The sequence below is a fragment of the Tauraco erythrolophus genome, chromosome 19 (genome assembly GCF_009769465.1).
Source record: "Tauraco erythrolophus isolate bTauEry1 chromosome 19, bTauEry1.pri, whole genome shotgun sequence".
NCBI classification, from domain to species: Eukaryota; Metazoa; Chordata; class Aves; order Musophagiformes; family Musophagidae; genus Tauraco; species Tauraco erythrolophus.
In genome coordinates, this window is record NC_141483.1 from 4,849,210 (window position 1) to 4,875,627 (window position 26,418).

The 26,418-nt window shown below is 42.3% G+C and overlaps 1 protein-coding gene across 3 annotated transcripts; it reads right to left on the minus strand.

The window, feature by feature from the left end:
• Positions 1 to 7,003: 7,003 nt before the first annotated feature.
• Positions 7,004 to 24,753, minus strand: PATZ1 (POZ/BTB and AT hook containing zinc finger 1). 3 transcript variants are annotated; one of them, XM_086623551.1, is made up of 6 exons: positions 23,468 to 24,753; positions 20,996 to 21,059; positions 17,612 to 17,683; positions 15,082 to 15,253; positions 9,308 to 9,445; positions 7,004 to 7,422 (listed from the first exon to the last, which is right to left on the minus strand). In XM_086623551.1, exons 1-6 carry the CDS (start codon positions 24,751 to 24,753, stop codon positions 7,004 to 7,006), a joined length of 2,151 nt encoding a protein of 716 aa, XP_086479677.1. The 3 variants fall into 3 exon arrangements, with proteins under 3 accessions (XP_086479677.1, XP_086479678.1, XP_086479679.1); XM_086623552.1 differs by lacking the exon at positions 17,612 to 17,683; XM_086623553.1 differs by lacking the exons at positions 9,308 to 9,445; positions 17,612 to 17,683.
• Between the last annotated feature and the right edge of the window lie 1,665 nt (positions 24,754 to 26,418).

Genomic DNA, 26,418 nt, shown 5'->3' on the forward strand with positions numbered 1-26,418 from the left:
TCCACTTATGCTAAAAGAATGTAAGAAATCTCATTGCACAGCTCCAGAGAAAGGATTTTCTAGTCAAAATAAGGCCATCCTGATACAGAATGTTGCAACCTGCCCATGACAGTATGGGTTTTCATATAGAGCTGTGGAGATGGGCAAAGGCAGGAACTGCCTCTGAAAAGAGGAAGACTTTGAGATATGAGAAATACGGCCTGCCTCTCTGTGCACCCATGGTCTCTACTCTCCGTCTCCAGGAAATGAATGCATGCAGCGTGCAGAGTTTAATTCTCTTTTGGTTTATTACTATTTAAAAATCAGTTTTTGTATCCCCTTCTACAGAGGCTTCACCTTCCAACAGAACATACAAAAAATACACACAATAGAAAAAAAAAAAAAAGATAGGTAGGTAAGTTGCTTTATACAAACAGGTCCCTAAGAACCCAAAAAGGCTAAAACAGGCTCGGTTTCAATAGAAGCAGGCCCATAAATAGGCAAGAGACTTCATTCAAGTAGGGAAAGAGTCATCCATCCTCACCTAAGATCCTTTCTTGCTCACACTGAAGACAATGGGAGGATTCCCAACAACTTCAGCAGAAGCAGGATTGGGATTCATCAGAGCCAATGGCAAACTTTTCTGCTCCTTCCCTTCCAAGGCACTGTCTCTTCCATACGGTGTGCAGCCAGGGAAAAACGCCAGTTTTCCTGGCTCATCCCACACTCATGTTTCAGTTGTTCACTCTACAGGACATCTGAGAACAGCCTTTTATTTTCTCTCTTATACTGTGTCTTTGCACTAATTGCAGCAAACTTTTAGATTACAACAGTACTGAAGAGAAATTCTGAGCCCAAGAGCAAGGCTTCGTTGATTCTTTCAAGAGCCAGCAGTCACTCTGACAAGTTTGCAGAGGGCATGTAAAAATTGCCTGGAGAAGGCACCAGTTTGTAGACACAGCAGCCAAAAGAGCTATTAGCAAGCATGAGACTGATTTATTATAAAAGCACTTACCCAAGCTCACTATGTGACTGCAGGAAGCTCAAGAGCATTTATGGCAGCCAGTGGCTGTATGAAGTGACCCCATGGTCCACATGGAGCCCAGGAGCTGGGAGGGAGTCACTGGAACATCAGTGATACACCAGCTACCTCCTTCCTTCAGCACATCTCAGCTCAGAGCACTTCCAGGTCTCCAAAACTGCAGCACAAGTAGAGAGGCCACCCAGGAAAAGCTTCATTCACATAAACCCTGAGAGCAGATCAACAGTGCCAGGCAGTCTTTAATCCGTATTTCACCTTTCAGGAAAAATGTGGCCAAATGTTTTTTTAACTGCATTACACCTGAAGTCAGTGGGGCCAAATGTTTGTAGCAAAGTTGAGTAGCACAATTGTGCAGCACAATTTGGCAAGTCAATCAAATCTTGAAACATTCTTACCAAGGATTATCATAATCTCATTTCATAGATGGGAACGAAACACAGGAAGAGGCTAGAGATGACACAAGGTGTTAATTCTTTACGAAGAAGCAGTCATTATCCACTACCACAGAGCAAACAACTGTGGTTTTTCACTAACATGCTTTAATCATTCCAGCCATCACCACAACCCCGTACAGCCAGGGTTCCTGCTCCTGTTCACCACCACTTTGCAGCTATGTCACATTACTATTTCTAAGTTTGTGGTGTTTTTTTGTTTGTTTGCTTGTTTTTCTTTTTAGCCAAATAGTTCTCTGGCTTGTTTTCTAGCTAACACAGTTATTTACAGAGCTGTACACATCTGAGTAGGTACACACTGGCACAGGAATGTGTGGAGGGTGAAGATGTCAAGGGAGCAGGCAGGATGACATTATGCCAATGTTGCTGCTGCTGACTCTGCAACAGTCAGTGTGGCCTCAGGCTGCAGCCCAGAAGCACCCTTCCCTCCGGGTCCCGCTCAGTGCTCCAGAACACACTGCCTCCTTACAGGGCCACGGACCAGCAGATTGGGCTGAACGCCAAATCTGGTCCCAAAGGCTCATTCACAACAACTGAAAGATCTTGTTTTGAAAAGGATGTTCAGGATAAAAAACAGGACTCTCTCAGGAAGCATGGGAATCTTCCAGAATCTGTTTGCCCTTTTAAGTTTTCTTTCCCCCCCCCCGCCCCTCTTTGCTCATTTGTTTTGTCTCTCGGGGTGGAACTGAGAGCATAAGCTCAGAGATTCACTGTGAGGTTATGTTCTGTTCAATTAAAACTCAGGTACTGTGCCCAGGCAAAAGTTGAATGGTACAAAGCTGGCTTAATTTACATTAAAATATTCATAATGCTGTTAAGGCATATTCATAATGCTGAAGAAGCCAACACATTCCATGGTTTTGTTCAACACTTGCTCTCAGAGTTTCTGCCACACTGAACAATTGAAAATATCTGATTATTTTTGTGGGTGATAAAGAAAAGCCTTTCCTGTTTCATTACTTTAAATTTTGGTAGCTGTTTTTTACTTTGTCCATTTATCTCTCATGAAACCCAAAGAGAGCTCTTGCTCTCCGTTCATTCTTCCAACACTGAAGTCTGGAGTTCCTTTGACATTTACTTTGGCATCTACTTCCTCAAGCAAGCACCTTAGAAAAAAAATAAAGCTGAAAGTGGTACCCCACTCCAGACTCAAGACATAAATTCAGATACTGATTTCTAGGAACAAAGATTTAGTGAAAAAACAAGACACTAAAGTTACAACAGAGCCTACAAAATCTAGGTTAGCTTTCATACTATCAATTCAATTAGTTGAGTTAGATAGACATTCAGTTACACAGCTCTTCTATTCAAGTCATTCTTTACTGCTGAAAGCAGTTGAGGGAGGAATAATAATTTCAGGGAATACATGGGAAACAATAAATATTCCCTAAGTCACTGGCACTCAAATAGGTCTAAAACTGTGACTGGGCATTTGCAATTATTCAAAAGATTGGTAGGAAGACCAACTCCACACCATCTTACAGTTCTAGGCTTTAAAAACCAAACAAAATAATCATCCCCTCCAACATAGAATACTTTGCCCTACTATAGTTAAGGCACTGGATTGAGAGAAGGAAAAATCTGTGTTCAATTTCTGGTTCTGCTATCAATTTCCCATGTTATCATGGGCAAATCACTTAAGATTGAGAGCTCACATGCACCACATTACCATGGATCAAGTGACCCACACTAGTAAGTCTATTTGCACACATCTAGCACACATCTAGCCACTTAATTTAACTCAGTATGGAATAAATTCACATAAAATTGCTTTACCTTGCATTTGTTGTAGATTAACAGTACATAAAAATGAATTAATTCAGGCAACAAAAGCAGCCTGATGATATGTCTGTGCCCCTACATTCAACACAACACTTAAACATACATGGAAGTGGTTTTTAGCCCTGCATCTTTATTTCACTCATTCACCTATAAGCATCTATTCCTTTCTTGTCTATCGTTAACGCTTAGGCCAGGTTGGATAAGGCTTTGGGCAACCTGGTGTAGTGGAGGGTTTCCCTGCCCATGGCAGGGGGGTTGGAACTAGATGATCTTTGTGGTCCCTTCCAACCCAAACCATTCTGTGATTCTATGATTATAAATGGTTGAAGATGTTTTCATCATACTTAAAACACAAGGGTCTGAGCCATGAGAGAACTATCATCTATACATGGATAAGCCAATTAAAAATGTAATAGAAACAAGTTAAGTGATGTTGCAGCCCAGGGCATGTTAAGTATTTTCTTTTCAACTCTGAACTTATGAGGCTGAGTTTTCTGTTTGGATGTCTTCTGTTCTATGAGAAGCAGACATTTCCCAAAGTACAGAATACAAGGAATTTGCATGTAGATTAAATTACTATCTAAAACAGAACAATGTGCCCCCAAAGGAGCAAAGAGCTCCAAAACCACACAACTGCTGAAGATCTGCCCAACCTACTGCTGGCACTAGTCTGCACCAGTCTCCCGTGTTGTTGCAAATCTCTCCCATTTGCACTAGGATGATCTAGAGCTGTCATTTCAGGATTGTTAACTTCCTGCCTAATTGTTTCCCTGTCCACTAGACTGAGAAGTAAGCAGCTTTCATTCAGCGTATTCACAACAACTTACTAAGCATTTGCTACGACAAGCAAAATGCACAGTTAGTGTTTTAGAAGGCTTCCTTTTTAGTTCAAGGCTTTTCATTTGTTTCATCAGGTCAAATTCTGAAGCGTTCAAAATTAAATCCTGATACACATGGCCAAAATTCAACCCACTAGTGATACTGAAGTCAGTGGAGCTAAATGTAGGATGAAAATATCCCCTATTCTGGACTTGGCCTTTAGAGCTGAATTTCACAACTAGTGCACCCTCTTTGGAGTGCATAGGGGAACACTGGGGACACAAACTTCTCGTATCTTTCATTACACAGCCCCAATTCAACAGAAATTTTCCTGGTGGCTTAAGTATGAGCTATTAGTAAACCAGAGTGACTGCAGTTGCGCTTGCTAATCCCAGTGAATTGTTATGCTGACTGGAAAGCCTGCTCCATCTTGACTTGCTTGACAGTTTACAGGGTTGTCTCACCATGGTCTAGATTTGTAAGGTGTTTTAAAATGCTTTGTTACCTTCCTGAAATGTCCTATTTCTACTGTCAACTAAGCTTACCAGTACAGCAGTAGCAATTCCATGAAGCTTTAGTTTGAAGGTGGGTCGGTTGGGTTTTTTTTTGTTTGTTTTTTGTTTGTTTCCCCCCCACCCACCCTTTTACATGAGACTCATACCTATTCCAGGGATTCTGGGGGAAGATGAATGGTGAAGAACTCAGTCTTCAGTCTCTCAACACAGATTAATAGCAAAACATCAAGTCCACTGCAATATGCTCTCAATTTAGAAAGTGCTGGTGCTATAAAGAGAAAGCCATTGATTATTCATCCTGGGTTTATAATACTCAAGAGCAAGTACAAAAAAGGAGCTTCTTACAAGAGAGAAGCTGGGGCTTCTAAGTCTGTAGAATTTAAAATGTCATTCCAAAATCTCTACACTTACAAAAGGCTCTATACTTCTAACATAAAAACAAAACAGGAACGTGTCTTATTTCAGTTATGCATTAGCTGCAGGGTTTGAATTAGGAGCACCTGGGCAATGCAAGTTGTGGCACAACAGCAGTTAGTGGCTACATTCACATTTAACACAGACGTATCTCCTGCAGAGGATAGAGGTCCTGCTCTGAGGTGGTCTATCCTGCTCCAGCACTGCATTAATGATGGAGACAGCTCAGATTTCAAATAATGCAAGTTTGGTGTGGGACTTGGGCTCTTGGAGCGGCCTTTCTAGAAACACTCAACACACATAGCAACTTAGTTTACCAAACCACTGCTTAAACCTTTGCTTGTTAACCCTCACAGCAATTGTGATGTAGAGAAGACTCTTCACAGATGGGAAATTAAGGAATAAATTCAGTAAGCTGTCCTATGTGACTTTGAGCATCAACAGCAGAACCATAATTATAACTCAGACTATTCCTAACTCCTAACCCTGTGTTAAACAACATTTATACCTGGACTTGGTACATAAGACCTTGACAAGTTACACGGGAGGAAAGGGAGGGCCAAGAAAGGACATTATTTCCGCACAAGTGGTATTTCAGATTAGGTGGAACTTCCAACAGCCTAGAGCCCAGCTTCTTTGTATTTTCTAATCAATTCTTTTTCAAAGATATGCTGTTTGCAATTCCCACCTCTTATAGTAGAAACCCTTCTTCTTTGGAAAAGAAAGGAGTAAGACTGGCTTTTGCAAACCTGACCAGAGGCAGATCAGGAGAGCACGACTGTAGCCAAAAAGCCCAGGTCACTGAGAGTACAGTACAGTGTAGAGAGGGATTAATGTCTTATTTACTGGTTCTCATTTGCACACCTTTTGGACAGGTGGCTAAATTGTTCAAAAACCAGACAAAACGAGGGGATGCAAAGTAACATACTAACTTCTTTAATAGAGTCCAATCCAATTAAACCAAAAATCACTCTGTGAACCCCTGGGTTTATTCGCACTAAACAAGTCAGTGGTACATAGTGTTAACCCGATAGCTGATCGTGTTTATACCCTAGGTCCCCACATGAAAAATGAGCACCAGTCAACCAGACTGCAATGGTTTTTCCTTCCTTTTTTTTTTTCTTTTTTTTTTCCATAAAACTATTTCTTTCATAGACTTAAAACAATCAACTAGCCAAGTTATTAATTATGGTACATCTAAAAAAAAAATTAATACTAACCCTAATGTGACTGCTGCTTTAAGAGTGCTCTGTGTATCGCCTTAGACTGGCTTTTCAGTAGCAATTCACTACGACAGGTCCTAAAATAATAATAATAGAGAATTAAAAACCTGACAGCAAGTTTCATGGTTAAAAGTAACAAAAATAACCTGTTCTGAATGGTGATTTTTCTCAGCAGTTCAGTCCTGCTGCAGCACTCACAGCCTCACAAATGGCAGAAGGGGTTCAAATTCTCTCACCTTCTTTAAATTTTTCTGTTTTTAAAAGGACAACTGCATTGTAACCTGCTAGGTACCATGGGGCACTTTACTTAACGTTATATTCCATAATGGGTCAATAATGGGTCTGTTTAAAACTTACTGTTTTTCTGGGGTAGGTTAGGGAAGGTGGGGAATAGAGAGAACAAAAGCATAGCTCCCTGTAGCTGTAGCTCCCCAGGTGCCTCGTTCCTAGGACTGTCTAATTCTCAGATCAGTGCTGGCAACTTTTGTTTATTCTAGAAGATCACGACAAAACACCAGCAGCAGCCTCTAAAGCTCCATTTGGTGTTTTAGGTCATGTCTCCTATTCAAGGTCACCATTTTCTGTAATTTATCAGCTAAAGAAGCATTTTATCCCTCTCCCCAGAGAAGGTGGGGTAGGGCATGAGACAAAGAGGGAAGCTAAAATGAATAAAAAATTCTCAGCTATAGAACCAAATTTCATTATTTCCTCTTTCATTCACAGCATCTTATCATTATAGCCAGACTGCTGCTCTGCTTCGTTAAGATCAAACTGATCTCATTTCCCCTCTGGCCCCATTGGTTGCTGGTCGACCTCTGGATCCACTAGGGATGATGCAAATGCTGACTGGACGATCTGAAACCCAAATGACTCCAGGAGAGACATGTTCTGTTGAGGTGAAAAGGGGGATCCTAGAGCAGGACCGAGGTCCCCCAATGGGCCACCAAGGGCCCTGACGTGAACTTTCTGTATATGTTTGTTCAGATAAGACTTTGATCTGAAAAAGCTGCCGCATTCAGGGCAAGGGTACTTCTTCTCTCCTTCCGTCTCCATTTTGTTTTTGCTGACTGCCATGTCACACGAGAAGGACCCATTGGTGCTCTGTTTCTCAGGAGTCTTGAGGTCACTGGTGTCAGAGAGGTCTCCGTATGAATCAGAACTCTCAATCGGGTCCGAATGTGAACATTTCTGGCCTTCTATGGGAAAAAGAAAAGAGAGAAGTTTTCAGAATCTTATCTCCCAAAAAAAGTATTTAACATGCATTAAAATAGATTATATTGGTTACCACTTGATCTCATTAATGCCTGTCATGACAGAATGATACACTTAACATTGCAATCCCTTATATTCTAAAACCCTTGACCATAGGTCCTCTTTACAAACCACTGGGATCCTATCAGAGCAACATCCAAGTTTTTGTTACAGATTTGTCATGATACTGAATGCAACCCTAATGGGTTTCTGGTTTCTGTAATACTTTTTTGAATCCCAAAGATGTCTCACAACGTTTATACCTCAGGCACTACAAAAGGATGGACCTAATGATGAGTTTTTAACTGTACAATTCACTCCCACACTTCTGAAATATTGTTGATACTTTGGGGAAGAACCTAGAAACCTAGTGAAGTATAAGAGTCTGCAACAAGATGTGAAGAAACCTGGAAATACTTAGCAAAACAGCAGTGAGCTACTACAATTTAAGAAGTGCAATTCCATTTAGTCTCGAGGAACTCTTTTTTACAAGTTAAGTGCAACGCTGTTAGAAGTGAATTTCATAATCTAAAATTGTTCCTTTTTTAAATACTGTAATATGGAACAGGAGAGAGGTTAGGGACACTACTTTAAGTCATTCGGATATGTATCCTGGCAAAGCCATTGGTATGTTTGGAGTGTTCCCCATTCTCCTCTGGCACTATGCCAAGAAAGTTTGTCCACATTTTTTGCTCATCGCGTATGAATGAGCGTGGGAAACCCAGACGTGCTCCCTAAACAAGTCTCTGAATACAAATAAGCCGTATCTACTATTAACTCTAAAAGACGAAAGAACCACTTGGCATAACCCAAAAGACAGATTTGCTCTGGACTCGGCATTACAAACCAAACAGGATATGCATGAAATCAATGCACCACTGAGCTGGAGTAAATCTCTTGTTAAGTCAGCACACCACCCAAAACCAAAGGGCTTCTGTAGTAACTCTATCAGGACTTCTACAGAAAAAAGTTACACAACTGTAGCGTTCCGCTGGCACAGACTTTGTTTAACCCAGCCTGCTGTGTTCTCCTGGGCAAGAAAAAAACATGCATTTTTGGGACACCATAGTTTTGAAGAATTTTCTGATGTTTCAGCTTCACCAGGAATACTGACAGCTCAAGTCAAGGAGCAGAAAGCAAACTATTCTACATAGATTAACACACAGCTTTACATATTCAGAACTTAAATACTGTTTAGCTATTCTTATAATATTTTTTTTTCCCCCAGAAGTTAAATGCAGGTTAAAAACCAAAATAAGTAACAGTACTATTATCATCACCCTCTACCTCTCCTCCCCAACAACAGCATTAAAAGTGAAAGTTAAACTACAGAGAGTTGCATAGCTCCTCATCAACCTGAGGACAAGTATTGCTTTCACCACTCAAGAATCTTTACGAACTGCATCCTGTGGCTCCTCCTTCCTTCACCAGAAATCAGAAACGTGGTTTGACTGACGCAAGATTCAAGTACAGTGGGACTAAGGAACCGTCAAGGATCTGCACCCCTCAGGCAAAATGCAAATACTGACTGCTCCTAGGAAGATGGTCAAGATGAACTAACATGGCTTTTTCAATGTCTAAAATCAAAGAAGCTGCCAAAAATTCACGTACTCTTACGTGTCCACCTCCTTCCCCCAGACTTGTTAAATCGGCTATCCAAGGACAGATATTACATACTACGTGATGTTATGTAACTTCTCTGCATCTCCCTAAGCTTCTCTCCAGTATTTTCCCTGCTCTTCCTCCCTCCCCTTTCTCATGCCCAGCCCAACATCCCACAACACAAAGTTCTGCAGACAGCAACAAGGTGCAGAGCAGCGAGTCTCTTGCCTTTGATGCCATAGGTCCTGACGCAGTGGAACGCTGCTCCCCCATTCGGGATGGACTCCTGGTGCCTGGAGACCTGGGGAAGGGGAACACCGTGGTGGGTTTTAACATGGACCTTTAAGTAGGAGGCAGAGGAGAAACCTAAACAAGATAAAAGGAGATGAGATCCTGCCACCAGCAAAGACACACATCTGCCTTCCCTGTCTGTTCTTTTCATCCTTCTCTTGCTCCGACCCCCTATTACAAAGTTGCCGTCATACTAGCTTGATCTCTGGTTAACATGCTCGAGTAGGATTCCTAGACATAATCAGGCAATGAATGCAATGCATACCTTTCTTCAGACTTCGCTTGATTTTTGGAAGTCATGATGAAAGAACAGCCTCCTTGAGAAACAAATCCTAGGTAAGCAAACCTAGCAGATGACATGAAACTTTCTGGGGAAAAATGGCAGAAGAGACATGACACAAAAAGGCAGCCATGTCTCTTCACCATTTTGGTGCCGTTTTATTTATTTTAATTAAAAATGTCTTCATCATCTGATCATACTTTGGAAGATAAGTCAAATTAGCTTATTTTATGCTGTTAAGATTTGAAGGAATGCCATTTAGTAACATCACTCTTTGGTATTTAGTGTGCTTTCCCCTTAGGTTTCTAGCATTTATAGTGACTCCTATAAGGCTGAAAAGCTAAAACTATTGAGTTTTTAAGGTATATGATTTTGTTCTATAGTAATTTTTGAAGAACATTTCCTCCATTCAGCTCATCCTGAGCTAAAACTCCTATTTTGTCTGATGTGAAAAAAAAATTAAATGAAATTTTTATATTTCTATTAGTTCTGATCCATAAGCCCAAACCACTGAAATTAAAAATATGTATTTCAAACAATTGATTTCTGAACAAGACAGTTTTTTACATTTGTGCATGTGCTTTTTAAAATTGTTTTTGAAGTCTCACAGAAATGGCCTTTAATGCAATAAATTATCTCACATATATTTTGGAATGTTTTTAAATTCAGATTTTACTAAGATTTGCAATCAGTACTAGTACATTTGCACCATACGAAAGGCACAAGGAGGACAGAGTTTTAAAGACTCCCTACGCAGGTAAGCCTATCAACAATCACCTTAATTTTCTATTAAATTTTGAACAGAATACTATGGAACTTTCATGTTAGAGATTTACCTTTAACAACTGAGAACACAACACAAGTTTCACTGTCACAGACACAGAGTTCCAGGTTCCCTTTCTGGATAGGGAAAGCCAAAGACCTCGATTTTTTTAAACCAATACAGCGTTTACAGCACAAGCCCTCGCAAGAGAACTTTCATACCAATGTTTCACTTTGAATATGAAAAGATATACTAATGTAAAGCCATTTTTATAGTGATATGGGCATTTACATCTGATGGTATATAATAATATATTAGGAAGGATGTGAAACCAATACTGGCACACCTCTCTGAGGTGGATTTTGTGACAGCAGCTATCAGTTTCAGGGGCTGAATTGAATAATGAATGTGGCTTTACACTAGAATTCCCTGTGTCTACCCAACAGAATATTCCTCTACCCAGACTTTTCTTAGAAGCCAGGATCAAAGAGTATTCAGGGGTTATTAAGAATCATATATAGAGGACCTGCAGAGCAAGACAGAACTCCACAGCAACCTGACAAAAGGAAAAAAGGGCAGGTTGCTGAGAATGAACAAGAGAGAGTTACTGTAGACCCCTGAGTTGAAGATAAAAGTAGATATATCACAATCGAAGAAACCAAGAACATCCGACTCTCAAAATACAATGGAGCACAATCACCTAGGCCAAGTCATCCAGGCAATTAATGTAAGGATATTATAATCCAAAATAGTGCAAGACCTACCCTCAGACACAAAATGCTGTACTCAATATCTCATTGGGCCACAACAGAGTATATTTTTCCAAATACCAAAAATTCACCGTAGACATGGAAAGAACCAGTGTCTGACTGGTAAAGGACACGATGTGCAGATACAATGGTGATACTTCCAACTACAAGGTACTTTCCTTATTTCATCCATGTGTCTAATAACCACACACACGCTGAGATGAGCCTCTTCATGTAACAATGCATTAAAACCTCATCGCCAACCATTAAAAAAGGACCACATACAGGTATTCAGTGTTTTTCTATATTAAACTGACTCAGGAAAATCTGAAGTTGTAATCTCTGCTATACAATATTTTTTCTGAACTCTGCAGTTCTATTTGTAGAGTATATTGTTTTACATAATGAAAACTGCCTGCAAAGCGTGTTAGCTCCCCTTTATGCATTTGGCAGATGAACATGTGAGTCATCAACTTCCATCAAAGCAGTAAGAATGTCAACTGCTTCATATGAAACTGTTTAAAGTGAGATTTTTGTTTGGTTGGTTGTTTTTATCCTCATTTTTTTTCTGAAGCACTTAGCATTGGCCTTTTTTTTTTCCACGAGACCTTAATTATGAATGCCTGCTCTAGGAAGACGGGGAATTCATAGACAATAATCCTTTACTTTTAAAAATTTATTTAAAACCAAAATCAGGCTAATGCAGAAGATAAAGTGGCAGTATTTTTCAAAGAAGGAATGTATTTATTGCCTTACCCATTCACATCTCTCAGCTTTGCAGAGCAGATTATTTCTTCATACCAGAGGAATCAATATTAAAAACATGCATAGAGAGGAAATTATCTGCTCTATATAAATGAGATCTATCTCTTGATCTCTCAGATAACATCTGTAAGGAGATACACTATAGAAATAATTGCAGGATGCTCCTTTTTCAAAAATTCTAATTTGGATTTAGCTGGAACATCTGGAGAGTATGTCTCGCTTTACTCAACTCTGCATCCACCATGAAATATACATGAATTCATCTTACTGTAAAAAATATTTCTATCTAACTTGTGAATGGACTATTTACCCTTCTCCTAACTCATTTGATTTCTGCAAAACAAACAATGTGTATGTATCCGAAACAGAAAATTAATCTTCTGAGTTGCACATGTTATTACAAAGTACTAGTTCTAGACTTGCCAAAGTCATTAATCTCTTAAATTCTTTGAAAAAGCCACCCAAGCAAACAAAGTTCCTAAGGATGGTAATAGAAGATTATGAAACAACAAGGCAGGAGCAGGTCTTTCTTATTTCAACTGATTAAAGAGAATTTGTCTTAAAAAGTGAGGATTAGTTTTCATAAGCACGTTTTAGATGAATTCCTAAAAAAAACCCAACCCAAACCAGAAAATCCCAGGAAAAAACACTGCACAGCTTCCCGAACTTCACAAGATTTAATTGATTCCATAATTATTCTAAGCATAAAGACCCTAAAAAAGAAAATAACCTGAAAAAAACATCAAATCACAGAGGGTACGTTTTGGACATTATACTGCCATTTTGTAAAACAAATAAATAAATAAAATCAGCAAGTGGGTACACTCATGACATGGCAAACCAGTGGCTACTGCTTTCAGTCAGGTACTGAGTTCTCCATTTCCTAAATCCATTAAACCTTTAAAATAACTTGATTAAGTTCCACAAAAATGTTGTCAGTCTGATGGGATAAACTGGGGGACTCTAAGCTTTGTCTTTAACAGTAGGATATGTTCAGCTGCGGAAAAGTCACCTTTGCATCCACTTTTTTTTTGGTGGGCCAACATCCAAAATTCTCTCTACAAGCCGCTTGTGCGTTCTTGTTTGACAGTTACTATATCCAGCACCACCTAAGTTCCAATTCAAAAATACACCAGCACTGAGGGAAGAATAAAACAAAATCCCATTGCACAAGCACCGTAGCCATGGCACAAGAATAGTTGGTGGGACGGCACATAGCTTCTGACTGCACAAATGTCTATCAAACAGATGTTTCTAATCCAGAATTTTTCCACCATACTTCATCTTGCCAGGCTCTACAATTTAAAAGATATCTATTTAAAACAATGAACACTATAATTTGATTGTAGAACACCTTGGATTAAAAATTCTGCTGTCATAGATCATAGATCTATGATCAAAATTCAGCATGTAACAATGAGTTGATAACGCAGTTGTTTGACAAATTCCATCCATAACTTCCCTTTCCTATGAATTTTAACACTGAGTAGATATTTAACAATAATTCACCAGATTAATTACAGTTTCTAAGTGCTGTTGTAAACTGAAAGTCACAGCAGACTAAATTCTGGCAACACATGAAACACACAAACTGGAAGAAGAAAGTAGTCGCTTAAAGTTTGCTGTAGAACAGGTTCCCTGTCCTTCTACTGAGAAGGGTATATTTTATTTAAAATTTCCGCTGTACATTTAAACCTGTAAAACATGAATAAACCATTTAGTCATTTCATTGTTTGAATGCCAGATCTGCCTTTGTCATGCTGGCTGAATTTCGAAAGAGCTGCAGTGACATCCAGTGGTAGCTAAGTTGGAACACAAGCTCACACATCTTGGAAACAAGACAATTCCTCCCAACCCATACGAGCGTTCAACTGAAGAACAGGATTGCACCTGGATCTTGGATAGCGTCTTCCACCTTGTTACCACAAAAAGAATCGAGATAAGCTCAAGCAGTTTCTTCGGAAGACAGGCCTTCAGCTGAAAAGGAGGCCAAGCTTCATTTTGTACCATCTACCTGGAGCTTCAGAATCTGAAGATTTTCAACCCAGATGCCTTTTCCATTCAAACACCACTTTCAGGACCTAACAGACAGTTCAACTACTGGAAATATCTTCCTTGCAATTTAATGCCTCTCATTATTCATCAATTCCTAGTCATCCAAAAGCTCTCTCTACAGTCCTCACATTCAATACAGAACATCTTTATTCTCTCAAAATATTTCACTTCTCTTAAATTAAAAAAGGGAACACGCATCATAAAAAAATGACTCATAAGAAAAAACGAGATCCCAAAACACAGCAGCAACATCTTCCTACACTTACTGTTTGAGTAAGTGTACATACACCTGTTTAAGCCAACAATATATTTTGAAGTTGTGGATTAATCATTCAAAAAAGACACCAATAAGTCAAAATTATTTTTCCAGCTTGCCTTACATCCCACAAAGCCTGAATTTACAACTCTCTCCAATTGAAGAGTACCACAAACATATGGAAAAGCTGCAAAAGCTCTTAGTTTTAGGTAGTCCTGCGAGGAGCAGGGAGTTGGATTCGATGATCTTTGTAAGTGCCTTCCAACTCGAGATATTCTATGATTCTATGAAAAGCTGTATTTGAACAAATAAAGATAAAGCACATTTCTAGTGCTCTTTACAAAATTTATTTTAGAAATGTATATTAATACAAAGCAATTCTTGTGTTAAGAGGAAGAAGCAGCTTGACTCTACTGCTGCACCAGGAGGTTAAGCAAGAACGATAATATTTTTTTTTTTATGTACAGTGTCTAATTTTCAACTTGGTGTGTATTTCAAAGAGGTTCCAAACTGAACAGAATAACTCAAGTCTAACCAGGTATAGAAGAAAACATGTATGGTGAATAGCAGGATCTATCTATTTAGCAAATAAAATTCTTAAAACTGTCTAGAAACAATTTGCTATAGATTTAAACTGAGTTTCTACAGGAACCACCAGCCATGTAAAAAGGCCAGAGCTGTAGCTCCATCACTTTCAAGGTTAAGTATTCAGTAAGAAAAGCAAAGAATATATACGCATACATGGTACAACCTCCTCCTGTTGCAGACAGAGTCACGTAGCCTTACAGCTTCCCTCAAGTGTTGTCCCATCCCACTGAAATAAAAAAATAATTTCTTCATTACCTCGGTTACAGATAGTGCAGAAATTGCTTGGTCCTTCACTATGTTTCTTCAAATGATCTGCCATATATGCTGCTCGCAAGTACTTCCCACACACCTGGCATGGAACTTTGTCTTCATGACATGCTAGGTGTGAGCGCAGTCGGTCACGAGTGGCAAAGGAAGCATTACAAGTCTGCAGGTATAACGAGAACCATGTGACTCATCAACTCTGCTAAAAGCACTGACATTGTTGAACATATTCAGTATTCTTTAGAGTAAATACCTTAGACCCTGTGCAAACACACAAATGACATGATGCACGAGCCATTTTCCCACAAAAAATTCATATCACCAACATACTGCACAAGGTGTGATGTTACTACTCAAAAGAATTAGGAAAGCAGGAATACAGCTCTAACATACTACAGACAGTAAAACTTAAGATACAGTTGTAAGGCCTTATCTCCTCTCTGAGGATGAAGATACTAAAACTTTGAGTAATATTTAATAAAAGAAATAGCACAAACCACTTCATTCCATTTACAGTAAATACTGCCATTTCACTGAGCCATTACAATCACTTTAGACCACTCAAAATGTCCTCTCTGTCGTCTTTCTAAATTTTACTCTTTGATCTGATCAATCTAACTTCGGTTAAGACAGAATCCCTTTGGAGTATGAAAACATACAAACAAAGCATCAGAGAACTGAATGGGACGAGAGTATGATGGAAGACAATAAAAGAGCCATCCTGGTACCCACAGTAGCAGTGGAGACAAATTGCAGAAGTGAAGCCTCAGAACTGAGCAGGTATCAAAATAACTGCATGACACTATAAGCTGTTTATAACTTACCCCTCATCAAGGTATCGTGTTCCACTTACTGCCATGAAATGAGCTTGATTTGGTGTAAGGTAATAATGATTCTATTTGCCCACTTCCCAGAGGAAATCCACATGATGAGTGAAGGCTCCCTCTCATTTTTATAATCATAGCAATCGGTAGGCATGCAGACTATTTATATGGCCTACTACGACAGCCTGCCAGCTCTGAAAGGCTTGCTCTGTCTCTAACGTGTGAAATAAATCACCAGCAACACCCTGTACAACTTGCTAAAGATATAGTCTGAAACCATTGCTCGTAAGTGCAAGAGAAAAAACAAAAGCAAACATACATTAGAGTGACCAGATCAAGCAGGCAACAGTGACATTCAAGGGTGTACAGTGTTATCGTTTATACCACCTTTTATAAAATAATGTAGTTTTAAGATGTATAACCAAAACCCCCTAAGAGATAATATCAGACTATTACGTGACTTGGGAACTGGATATATTGTCTTTTCAAGTAACAACTGTTTCAACACAGATAGACTGGTTAAAGTAACAATCCTAGTAAAATTCCAAAATTATAACTTCAAGTAAGTGAGACTGATAATACAGAAGAGGATAACCCATATAATTTTATATAATTTAGTTAATCAAGAGCTTAATCCAAAAAAACATTGAAGGCAGCTGAAAAGTACCTATCAATTTCAACAGGCTTTACGCTCATTCCATCCTCTCAGATGCTTAAGCATGGTCAGCTCCCATGGAGCTGAGGCTCCTCTCCAGCAAACACAAGACTTAGCATCTCAAAGGATCAGGACTTGAACTTCAAAAGACAACAGTAAAATTATGTGGATTTCTGCGATACACACAGCTTAACTAAGCTCACCAGACAAAGACTCATAAATTATAATTAGTGAAGATTAAGAGCCAAATTCTCCAACAAGAAAGATTCTTCTTAATTTGAAATCTCAGTACACAGCACTGAGCAAAACAGGTGCAGCTTTCGCTTACTAAAATGTTCGTAGAGGTAAACGCTCATTTAAGGCAGGATTCCAGCACTGATACTGATCAATCTGTTGGGTGTCAACTAAAGATATGTAACTACGACAACCAAAGATGAGAGCCAAGAGATCCGTCATCAATAAGTCTAACAATATGGAGCCACAGTAAGCGTCCACACAACGGCACTGGGAGCGCATTGGTTGATGAAGCAGACCAGAGACAAACCACATAAATACAGGGATGCCGGGATCAAAACCATATCTGTCCCATACTGAGCTTATCGAGTCAGAAGCCTAGGGAAAGGCAACACGATCATTTCTGTGTTTGATTTCTCACTCTTGCTGCTGAGTTGTGCAAAGTTCACCTTTGGATAAGCTAGATAGTAAACATATCTGTAAAGAAGCTTAAAAAAAAAAAAAATTAAGTCCAGTGGAGAAAGCAAGAATCAGTTTAGCTGAATCATAACAATGGGAGACAGGACTAGGTTTAAAGAAAACCCCAAAGTTAATGTTCAAATCGTTAATATTTATCAAAGGTATAGAGAAAAAAAAAAAGTTTTATTTTACAAAAGGTGTGAAGTGCTAAATGAGTGCTAAGTATTTAACATTAATTGTTAATCATAGAAGAAATCTCTCCAGTGCTTTCCTATCAAACATTGCACAGGTATATAAATAGATCAAAAAGAATATATATAAAGTTTAAAAAACATTGTTTAAGAAATACCTCTTGAAGTTTCAACTTTTCTATGGATGTGGATGTCTCTGAGCTTATTCCATGGTGGCTGCCATTTTCCTGCTAATAGGCAGGAAGTAAGAGAAATTAGGACAGGAAGAAACTCATTCTGCATTGAAATCAATGGGAAAAGCACTGGACTTGGGATGCCAATTTTAGGTTTACTTAAATAACTAGATCTTTTTCTTTGTCAAAAGTTGTGCTTTAATCTAATATGCATTTTTCTCTTTTTTATTTAAATTGCCAGAACAACCTGTCTCTTGTCTCTGAGAAGGAGCAAACTTCTGTTTTCTCCCCTTGTTCCTTCGCGTCCACAGATTTTCAGATCACCACTTCCTCCCAAACTGCAACGCAACTTTCATACCATTCACGCTCAAAAGCCAACAACCCAGCTTCACCCCTTCCCATGACGAGTCAGCAAACTCAGCTACCCCATTATGGCCAGAAAACTGACTTGGCCTGGCTCCGACATCCAGAACTCAACTGTCAGATTAAAAAATAAATAAATAAATAAAAAAACACCAATGCAACAATCCAGGAGAAAAGATCCAGAGTACCATTCGGTGTCTTGTCTGCACACCAGAGCAACTTCTTGGATCGGACTTCTCAGCTGCCTGGGCTCTGTGAAGGCCTTGCCTATTCTGAGTCTCAACAGTAATGAAAAAGCTGGAATCAGGTCTTGGTCTGGCATCAGGTGCTACAGGTGCTGGAACTCAGGAATTCTGTTTTTCAAAGCTGTGAAGCACAACTGTTATTTTAGGGGGATGAGTGCAGGATTATATGCTGAGCACTGAAGACTATAGCTGTTGCAGTGACGTTCAGCCTATGATTGTCCTGCTTCTCATAGTTTCATTTTATTTATTCTGGAGTTGAGTTGACACCTTCACGCTTTTGTTTTGGTAGTCTAAAATGCACCACAATGCCACTTCAACAAAACATGGTTTGCAAAGATATATGAGGGCTCAGGTAAATGGCCAGCGGATTTTGTTTAAATCGTAACAGAGCACCACTTCCAAGAATGTCATTATGACAGAGGATTCTGGAAAGCTTTTCTGTTTACTGATAGAGTACTTCTCTTTTGCAATAAACATAAACAAAGGATGACAATAACAGGAATTTTCAACAGGAACTCAACAGATTCAAAAAGGATGCTTGATGCTGTTCAGGCTACTCCCATGGGGAGCTAATTTACCAAACAAAATCAATGGAAAATGAGAATGGAAAATGGGGAAACAACTGGCCAACATCAAGCTATTTTCCATCTTAGTGGCCAGATTCTGTGTTTAGATACACGTCACGGAACATAAGTGTTACTGGTTATGAGATAATCACAAGGAGAACTTTATCAATTTATACATCAGCTTTCAGATTTGAAACAAATTTTCAGTGTGGTAGCATCCCTTCCGTGGTTCGTACCATGTATATCAGATCTACGCATATTTAAGAAGACTTTCTAAATCTGACAGGATATTATGAAGTATTTTTGCAAAGATACACAACAGCTATTTAACAAACCTTCTATACCTTAAGATTAATGAAAAATTAACTTTGCAGGGTTAAGTAGTCAAAAATCAAGAACAAACCAAGTCTGAATGACCACCTCAACTCTGTCTTGATGCTTGTAACCTATAGCCTATACCTTTTAACTGAAATGAACAGAGCATACAGTATTATTGCACTTCAAATAACACGCAATGTGAAAGACCGTTCTTAGAAATTGCTATCACAAAATACACGTGTGCAAGGAGACCAAGTTGAGCTTGGCTGTGCAATCTTAGCTTCTATATTTCTTTACTTTCTAGCTCTTAGTGTATCCTCTGATTCACACTTACAGAGTTTATATTTAAGATTCTTAGGTCAAACAGAAAACTATAAAAAAATTATCAGGTATCAGCTGGCAAAGAACAATTCACGTCTATCGACGTTATTCATAAACTGTGTTAGTTCAGTAAGTGGCAAAAGACTGATGAGTTTCTGTTTATGTTGGGACCTAAACATTCGTTTTCATACTTACACACAAATACAGACTTATGGAAAAAAATGGTAGTCATCTTCAGTTCATCCAGCCAGACCCTTTGCTATGTCCAAATTGTGAAGTTTGTTTATGAGTGGAATTCTCCAATTTATATACATCTATAACCCTTAAATCATCTTAAGAAGCTTAAACCAATCTAAGGCTTTATATAGGATATGCAGTTAAATCAATGTCAAGGCTCTACGGCCTGATTTTCAAAGATGCTGGGTTTCCACAGATCGTATGGGCTTCAACAAAAACCTTTAGACTGCTCTCTATGTCTGAAAAACTCTTCACTGGATTATTAAAGTTGCAAAATGTTTCAAAACTCTCACAATTTGGAGGAAACATAGGAGAGGTGTGTCAAAAGATGGGAAAAAAACGCAGATCAGGAGGCAACAGTCGTAGGATTGATCAGGTTCAGAAAAAGTAGTTAAAAATTTTCAAAGGAAAAAAAAAATCCTCTAACCTTCACTGTCCTCAAATAAAATAAGAATTATCTTGCTCCAACTTTCTTTAAATGAATAATTAAATATTTTTTTTCTTCAGAAACCAAGCATGGAGGCTGTTAGCCCAACAAACATTTTAGAAGTTTGCCCAACAACTATGTGAAGGCAGTGGGTGATAATGGAAGCCGATTCCCAACTTCGGTTTTAATTAATACTTCCAGGCATCTTTTAAATCTCTCTACATATGAATTACAAAATATCTTTCTTGATTTGATTTTTCAAATCCTAATGAATAATTTATTAACTGCAAAAAAACAACATACAACATTATGACATTGTATTGCAAAAGATACCGTGATGCTGTTATCTGTGTTCTTCCTGGGATAAAAATAAAGCTTCCAATTTTGCTCAGTGCATGTTCTGAAGTCTATGTGATAAAAAAAAAAAAAAGAGTATCTTGGCAAGTTCTAATAATTTACCAATTTTATTTGAAATTAAACTAAAAAAACCCAGTGAAGTCAGCATTGGAGCCTTCTGTTGGCAACAACTGCAATAAATTAAAAAAAAAAAGGATGGGGGCAAGGGGTGGAGTGAATCATCAGTGACATTGGCTCTAAGCCCAGGGACAATGTGGCTGAGTAAGAGATCCAGGGTGAGACTGGGACAGAGAAGTAGGGAAGAACATCTGGTAGAAGGGGAAGGAGGCAGGAGGACCAAAGCAGTAGATGACACAAGGGGCTGTGGGATAGGAGGGATGTAAAGCAGCTGTAACTGTTGAATGCTGTTATTTACAAACATTTATCCCAACTCACACATACATGGTATTTTTACTGATACTTCATAATTGTCTGCACACATAAACACAATGCCAAAGATTACCCATACATCAGTCTAAACCCCTCCAGCTCCTACCTGACACTTGTGAGGTCTCTCTGAGGTATGCACCTGTTTGATGTGTCCATTCAAGTGGTCTGGCCTTAAAAGAAAATACACATAAGCACACTTAAAACAAATACTAAAAATAAACTTATAATTTTAACCAAAAGAAAAAAAAAGATCCCAGTGGTGGATCTATTATAAATATAGTGATATTTAACTTTCCAAGAACCAGATCACCAACAGCTGGGGTTCTACCTTGATAAGTACCCTCTCCAACTTGCTTAAAAAGGCAGTATTTTCTCAGGAATAAACTACAACTGAATGATCCAAGAAAACAGGAAACACACACTACAGTTTTCAAGCCTGCATGTCCCCTTCCAAAATTCTATTTAGATCTTGACAATCAGGGCATTTTGATTTACAGTTGCTAAATATTTGAAAATCAGACCCTTTTGGTTTATGTCCCAAACATGGACGTAAGAAGCCAACTTTAAGCACCTCTGTGCAAAAAGACCAACTCTAAACTCTGTTGCTGTAACACGTTTTCCACCAGCAAGATGAAAAAATACTGTCCTAACTCACAACTCGGTGGGGAGACTGCATTCATACAAATAAAGTGCTCTGAAGGTCCCAACTAGAAGGTGCAATGGAAGAGCAAATTATTACTGGAAAAAGTTCGACCATTCTTCACAATCAGTAAAGCCTACTTTGAAGAAGAGAAGACTGAATAGCTGCAGCTTTTCCTGGTGGGAGTTTCTCCTAGTAGGAAGAAAGCTTTTCATTGTATGAGGCAAAAACTGCTTGGAAACAAGTTCTCCACCCTCTCCTCCCCCAGCTTTCCAGCTGCTCCAATGAGAGGGCGCGGGATGGAATTCACGCACTGCAGGCAGAAAATAGACTGAACTTTGCAGTCAGGCTGTTAAACCCGAGTTTAACAGCAAGTGGTTTGGAGCGGCGTAACCGGAAAGACTGGTTGGGGGTCCTTCTAGGTACTTCAAGCCCAGCAACCTCATGCGCTGCACTTCTGAATGGAGGGAAGGACACTAAAATCAGACATCGCGCTTCCAACTGCCTTTGGCTGCTCCTGCGACTGGATACTGAAACTTAAAGAGTCTCTGCTTTTCATTCATACTTTGATTTTACAAAGAGGTGTAGGCATTTCTGTTGTTCACTTTTATAACAGCATTCCTGCCTGTTCACATTAACCTACTGGCAAAAATAAGAACTCAACATGTATCTTTCACTTTCCCTTGTTGACAAAAACCTTTCATACAGCAACAGCAGAAATCTTTTAAGTGCGAATAAAAATAACAAAAATTGGCAGATGATCCCAGGGAGCACTATAGTAAGAAAACCACTTTCACTTCTAGCTACAAACGAAATCTTTGCTTTATGACTTTCCATCACTGAGTTTGCAGTCCTCATGAAGATGCACCCCTAATTACGCTGATTTAAAAAAAAAAAAGAAAAAAAAAGAAAGAGTCTACATTTTCTTAATTTATTTTAGTAACGAAAAGCCCCTCTATCAAAAAGAGAGCTATCAGGGCACAGTTCCTACATTTATATAGCTGGGACACTACTAGCCCTAGTAGCTTTTTGATTTGCTTTCGTATCTCGACTCCTTCCCTCCTGTTAGAGCAAATCCACTGCTGTAGAAAACCGACTGCTGCTACAAAAGCAACACAGAGTGCACGCATCCCCCTCCCCCCACTACTTCCAGTCTCAAAGCAAGCATCGAACTTCCAAAAAAGTTTCAAATTCATTAACTCAGACTATAAGATACCGCTAACACGACTATGTGCATCAAACTACTTATTAAATTAACTCCCACAAACAGCGACAACAAAAAAGCAGCAACATTAAATGCACAGATCTTACGTATGTTGCAGGGCAGAAACAGGATCCCCTTCAGAAGGATGTAAACCCAAAGGACACAAAGATCATGTATTAAAAGATACTTGATGCTGCAGCCTTTGAAATCTCACCTCTTCCTTCACATTTGGGTGATAAAAAACATTACGAACTAAGAGAAATGAAGGGAAGTTAAGAAAAAGAAAATTTAAAACGGATACGAGAAAATAATCTTGAGATGTACTAATATTTTGCACTTCAACAGCACCTTCAAACTACCTACAAATCAGTAGCCTCAAGACACTTATGTGAGGTAGGGAATTATTTCAACAGTCATTTCACAGAAGAGTCATTTGCGGGAGAGACTAACTGATTTGCCCAAGGACACGCATACACCAAGCCTGGGACAAAGCTGGGAATGTTACCCAGAAGCCAGCTGACTCCCGGTTCTACGTCTTAATTACTTTCAAACCCTTTCAAGAGACTGTAGAACAACGTCCCAGCGGAAACGGTGGCAGTCTCATTTCTCGAAACATCTTAAAATGGAACAGTCAAACTATCCCAAGTACAAACTGCTCTTGCTTCCCAAGGGATAGGAAAGACAACTTCCTAGGTCTCCGTTTGCATCTACGGTCCTTATAACTACTCTCTTACCTGGAAAAGCCTTTTCCACAGCTCTGGCAGATGTAGGGCTTTCCCACAGAGCCATCGTGAGATCGAACGTGATAGGACATCCTGTCTTTCCGCTTGAACCGTAAGCCACACACTGGACAAGAGTAAGGCTTTTCACCAGAGTGTGACAGCTTGTGCCGATTCAGGTGGTACACGTCCCGAAAAATCTTGCCACAGATCTCACAGGCAACCTGTTTCCTCGTCCTGCTTCTTTTTCGGGGTGCATCGGGGTCGTCCTGACCAGGGACACCATTTTCACCCAGTCTTGGGGGTGGGATGTCTATGTAGCCCAGCTGCAAGCTTGTCACCCCATGTTGAGCCTCGTGCTGACGAAGACGATTAGCATCCGTAAATACTTTCCCACAGAGGCCACAGGGCAGGATACCAGCCTCTCGCAGCCCCCCTGGGGCACCAAACATCATGGAGTCCAAGAGATTGGCTTTACGGGGACGCCCTCTGCCCCTCTTGGTGCTTAAAGTGGGGCCACTAGCAGCAACATTCTGGAAGGGCGAGGCCAGCAGTGGTGGGGACAGGGGTCCCGCCACCATGGGCAGGCGGTCCACACCCTGCAGAACAGGCAGGGAGGACTGCGCAGCGGTGAGCGCGGCCCGCGTGGCCTCGTCTTCAGGCATACCAGCGATGCCGTTGCCATTGGGTGCCAAAGTGGCACCGTTGGTCATGTCAAGAGGGAAGCCGAGGTCCGCGGCCCCTGGACGGAAGAGCATAATGTCAGGGCGCGCGGGGGGCACGAGGATCTGCACATTGGACTGCTTGATGACCTCCTGGCAGATGTCAATCACAGAGCGCATCAGCAGGAACTTGGCGGCCGTCATGAGCTCCGGGAAGCTCTCCAGCCGCACCACGATGCGCGACGTGTAGGCAAAGTCCAGGATGTCTCCGAACACCTTGGAGCTGATGGTGTGCATCTCCAGCTCCCGCCCGCCCCCGGGGGCTCCGCCGGCCGCCGCTGCAGCCCCGCCGGCCGCTGCCCCCTCCGCTGCGCCCCCCTCCGCGCTGCCGCCGCCACCTGCCCCGTCGCCCAGCTGCGCGCTGAACACCGACTCGAAGTACTCGCTGCAAGCGGCCAGCACCGCCCGGTGCGCCGGGAAGCTCTCGTCGCCCACGCGCAGCAGCACGTCGCAGAAGCGGCCGCCGTTCTTGCGCTGCTGGTTGAGGCTGTGCAGCATGTCGGCGCTGTGCCGGCTCACCTGGTACGTGTAGCAGCCCGACGAGGGGCCGCAGGCGGCGGCCTCGCTCACACGCTCCATGGGGCTGCGCCGCCCCGCTGGCGCCCGCAGGGGGCGCGCGCTCTCCGGCCGCCCGGCGGCGCGCGCCGCCTCCTCCTCCCCGCCCCTGTCCGGGCCGACGGCGGCGGCGCGCGCTGCGCTCCCTGCACGGCGCGAAGGGGATTGCAGGGGGGGCGAGACAAAAGGCTCGGGCGGCGGAGGGGCGCGCGCCGCGCGGGGCCGCCGCGGCCGCCGGCGCGCGAGCTCCGCCCGGGCCCGGCCGCCACGAGGCGCTGCGGCCGCGGAGGCCGCCGCGGGAAGGGGCGTGCGCGGCGCGGCTGCAGCGAGCCGGGAGGGAGGGGGCTCCGGCGGCTGCGGCTCCGGGCTGCCGGCTCCGTCCGTCCCTGTGTGTTTGGAGCGGAGGAAAGATGGCAGCGGCTGCACTTCCTCTTGCACTTTCACCCCTGGGGGGAGGAGAAGGAGGGGGCGATACCACCCCCCCTACAAAAATCCAGCGGGGGCCCCCCGGCTGCTGCTCCCCGACCAAGCGCCGCCGCCGCCGGCTCCGGTCCGGGCCCCGCCCGCTTCGCTGCACCCGCACCACCGACGCCGCAAACTTTCCTCTCTTCTTTGGCCGAGAAGACCCCCACCCTATTCATAGAGACCCCCCCTCCAGCCACTCGGGCTCCCCCCTGCCCCCCCGCTTCCTGCCCCCCTCCCTCCCCGCATCCGCCAATGCAAGAGCAGCCAGAGCCAGCAGGCCGGCCCCCACCCCGCCCGCCCGCGGGGGCTGGGGGCTGCAGTCTCCCCCTTCCCCAGCACCGATCCTCCAATGCCGAGCCGGCAGCGAGGCCCCCGCCCGCGGCACACGGGGGTGGCGGGGCTGCTCTCGCCCCCTCCCCCAAATATCCGGGCTGCAGCTCGCCCCCCAGGCCCCCCTCCCGCCAGAGAGAGGAGGAGGGGCCGGCGGGGGGGTGGGGGGGCTGCAGGCAGCCTCCCCCCCTCCCCAGGCGCAAATCGTCCAATGCAAACCTTCCCGGAGCTGCAGAGGCGCGGAGCGGCCCCCACCTCCTCGCCTCGCCTGAGGAGAGCCGATCCCAGAGGGGCCAGGGGCTGCCGAGCAGAGCGGCCCCCCCCCCCCCTCCCGGGTCTTTCATTGCATTTCTCACCCCCACCTCCCCCCCCGTACTAGGATCAACTCCCAGCCTGACTGAAAGAGCGAGGCGCCGGCATTGTGGGGGAGGGAAGGGGTACGGCGGGAATTCTTCCAGTGCAAAAATGCCTTCCTCTCGGGAGCAGTTGGGAGAAAGGGTACCCGCGGGTCGGGGGCTGCGGGAGGCACAGGCAGTTGCACACCCCCGAGCGCCTGCCTCCATGTTGGGGAAACTCTGCCGCCCCGCCGAGCCTCGTGCTGCCCGGGGCTCCCCGCGGCCCCCGGCGCACCCCGCGGGGCAGCCCCGCCGCGCTCCCGCTCCCCCGAAGTTCGCCTTTCCCAGGCCCCGCGTTAAACGCTCCCGAACGCCCGGCTGGACGCTGGCGGGGGCTGCGTGGACTGTCCTAGTGCTGAAGCTTCCCTGCCGGCTCAAGGTCTCTCTCTCAAGAGCTGCTATTTCAACATCATCATCACTACTCGCTCATTTTCAGCTGAAATTTGCTTTCTGTCTCAGAAAAGAGTTTTTCTCTACTTCTGAAAAAATATTCCGCCCT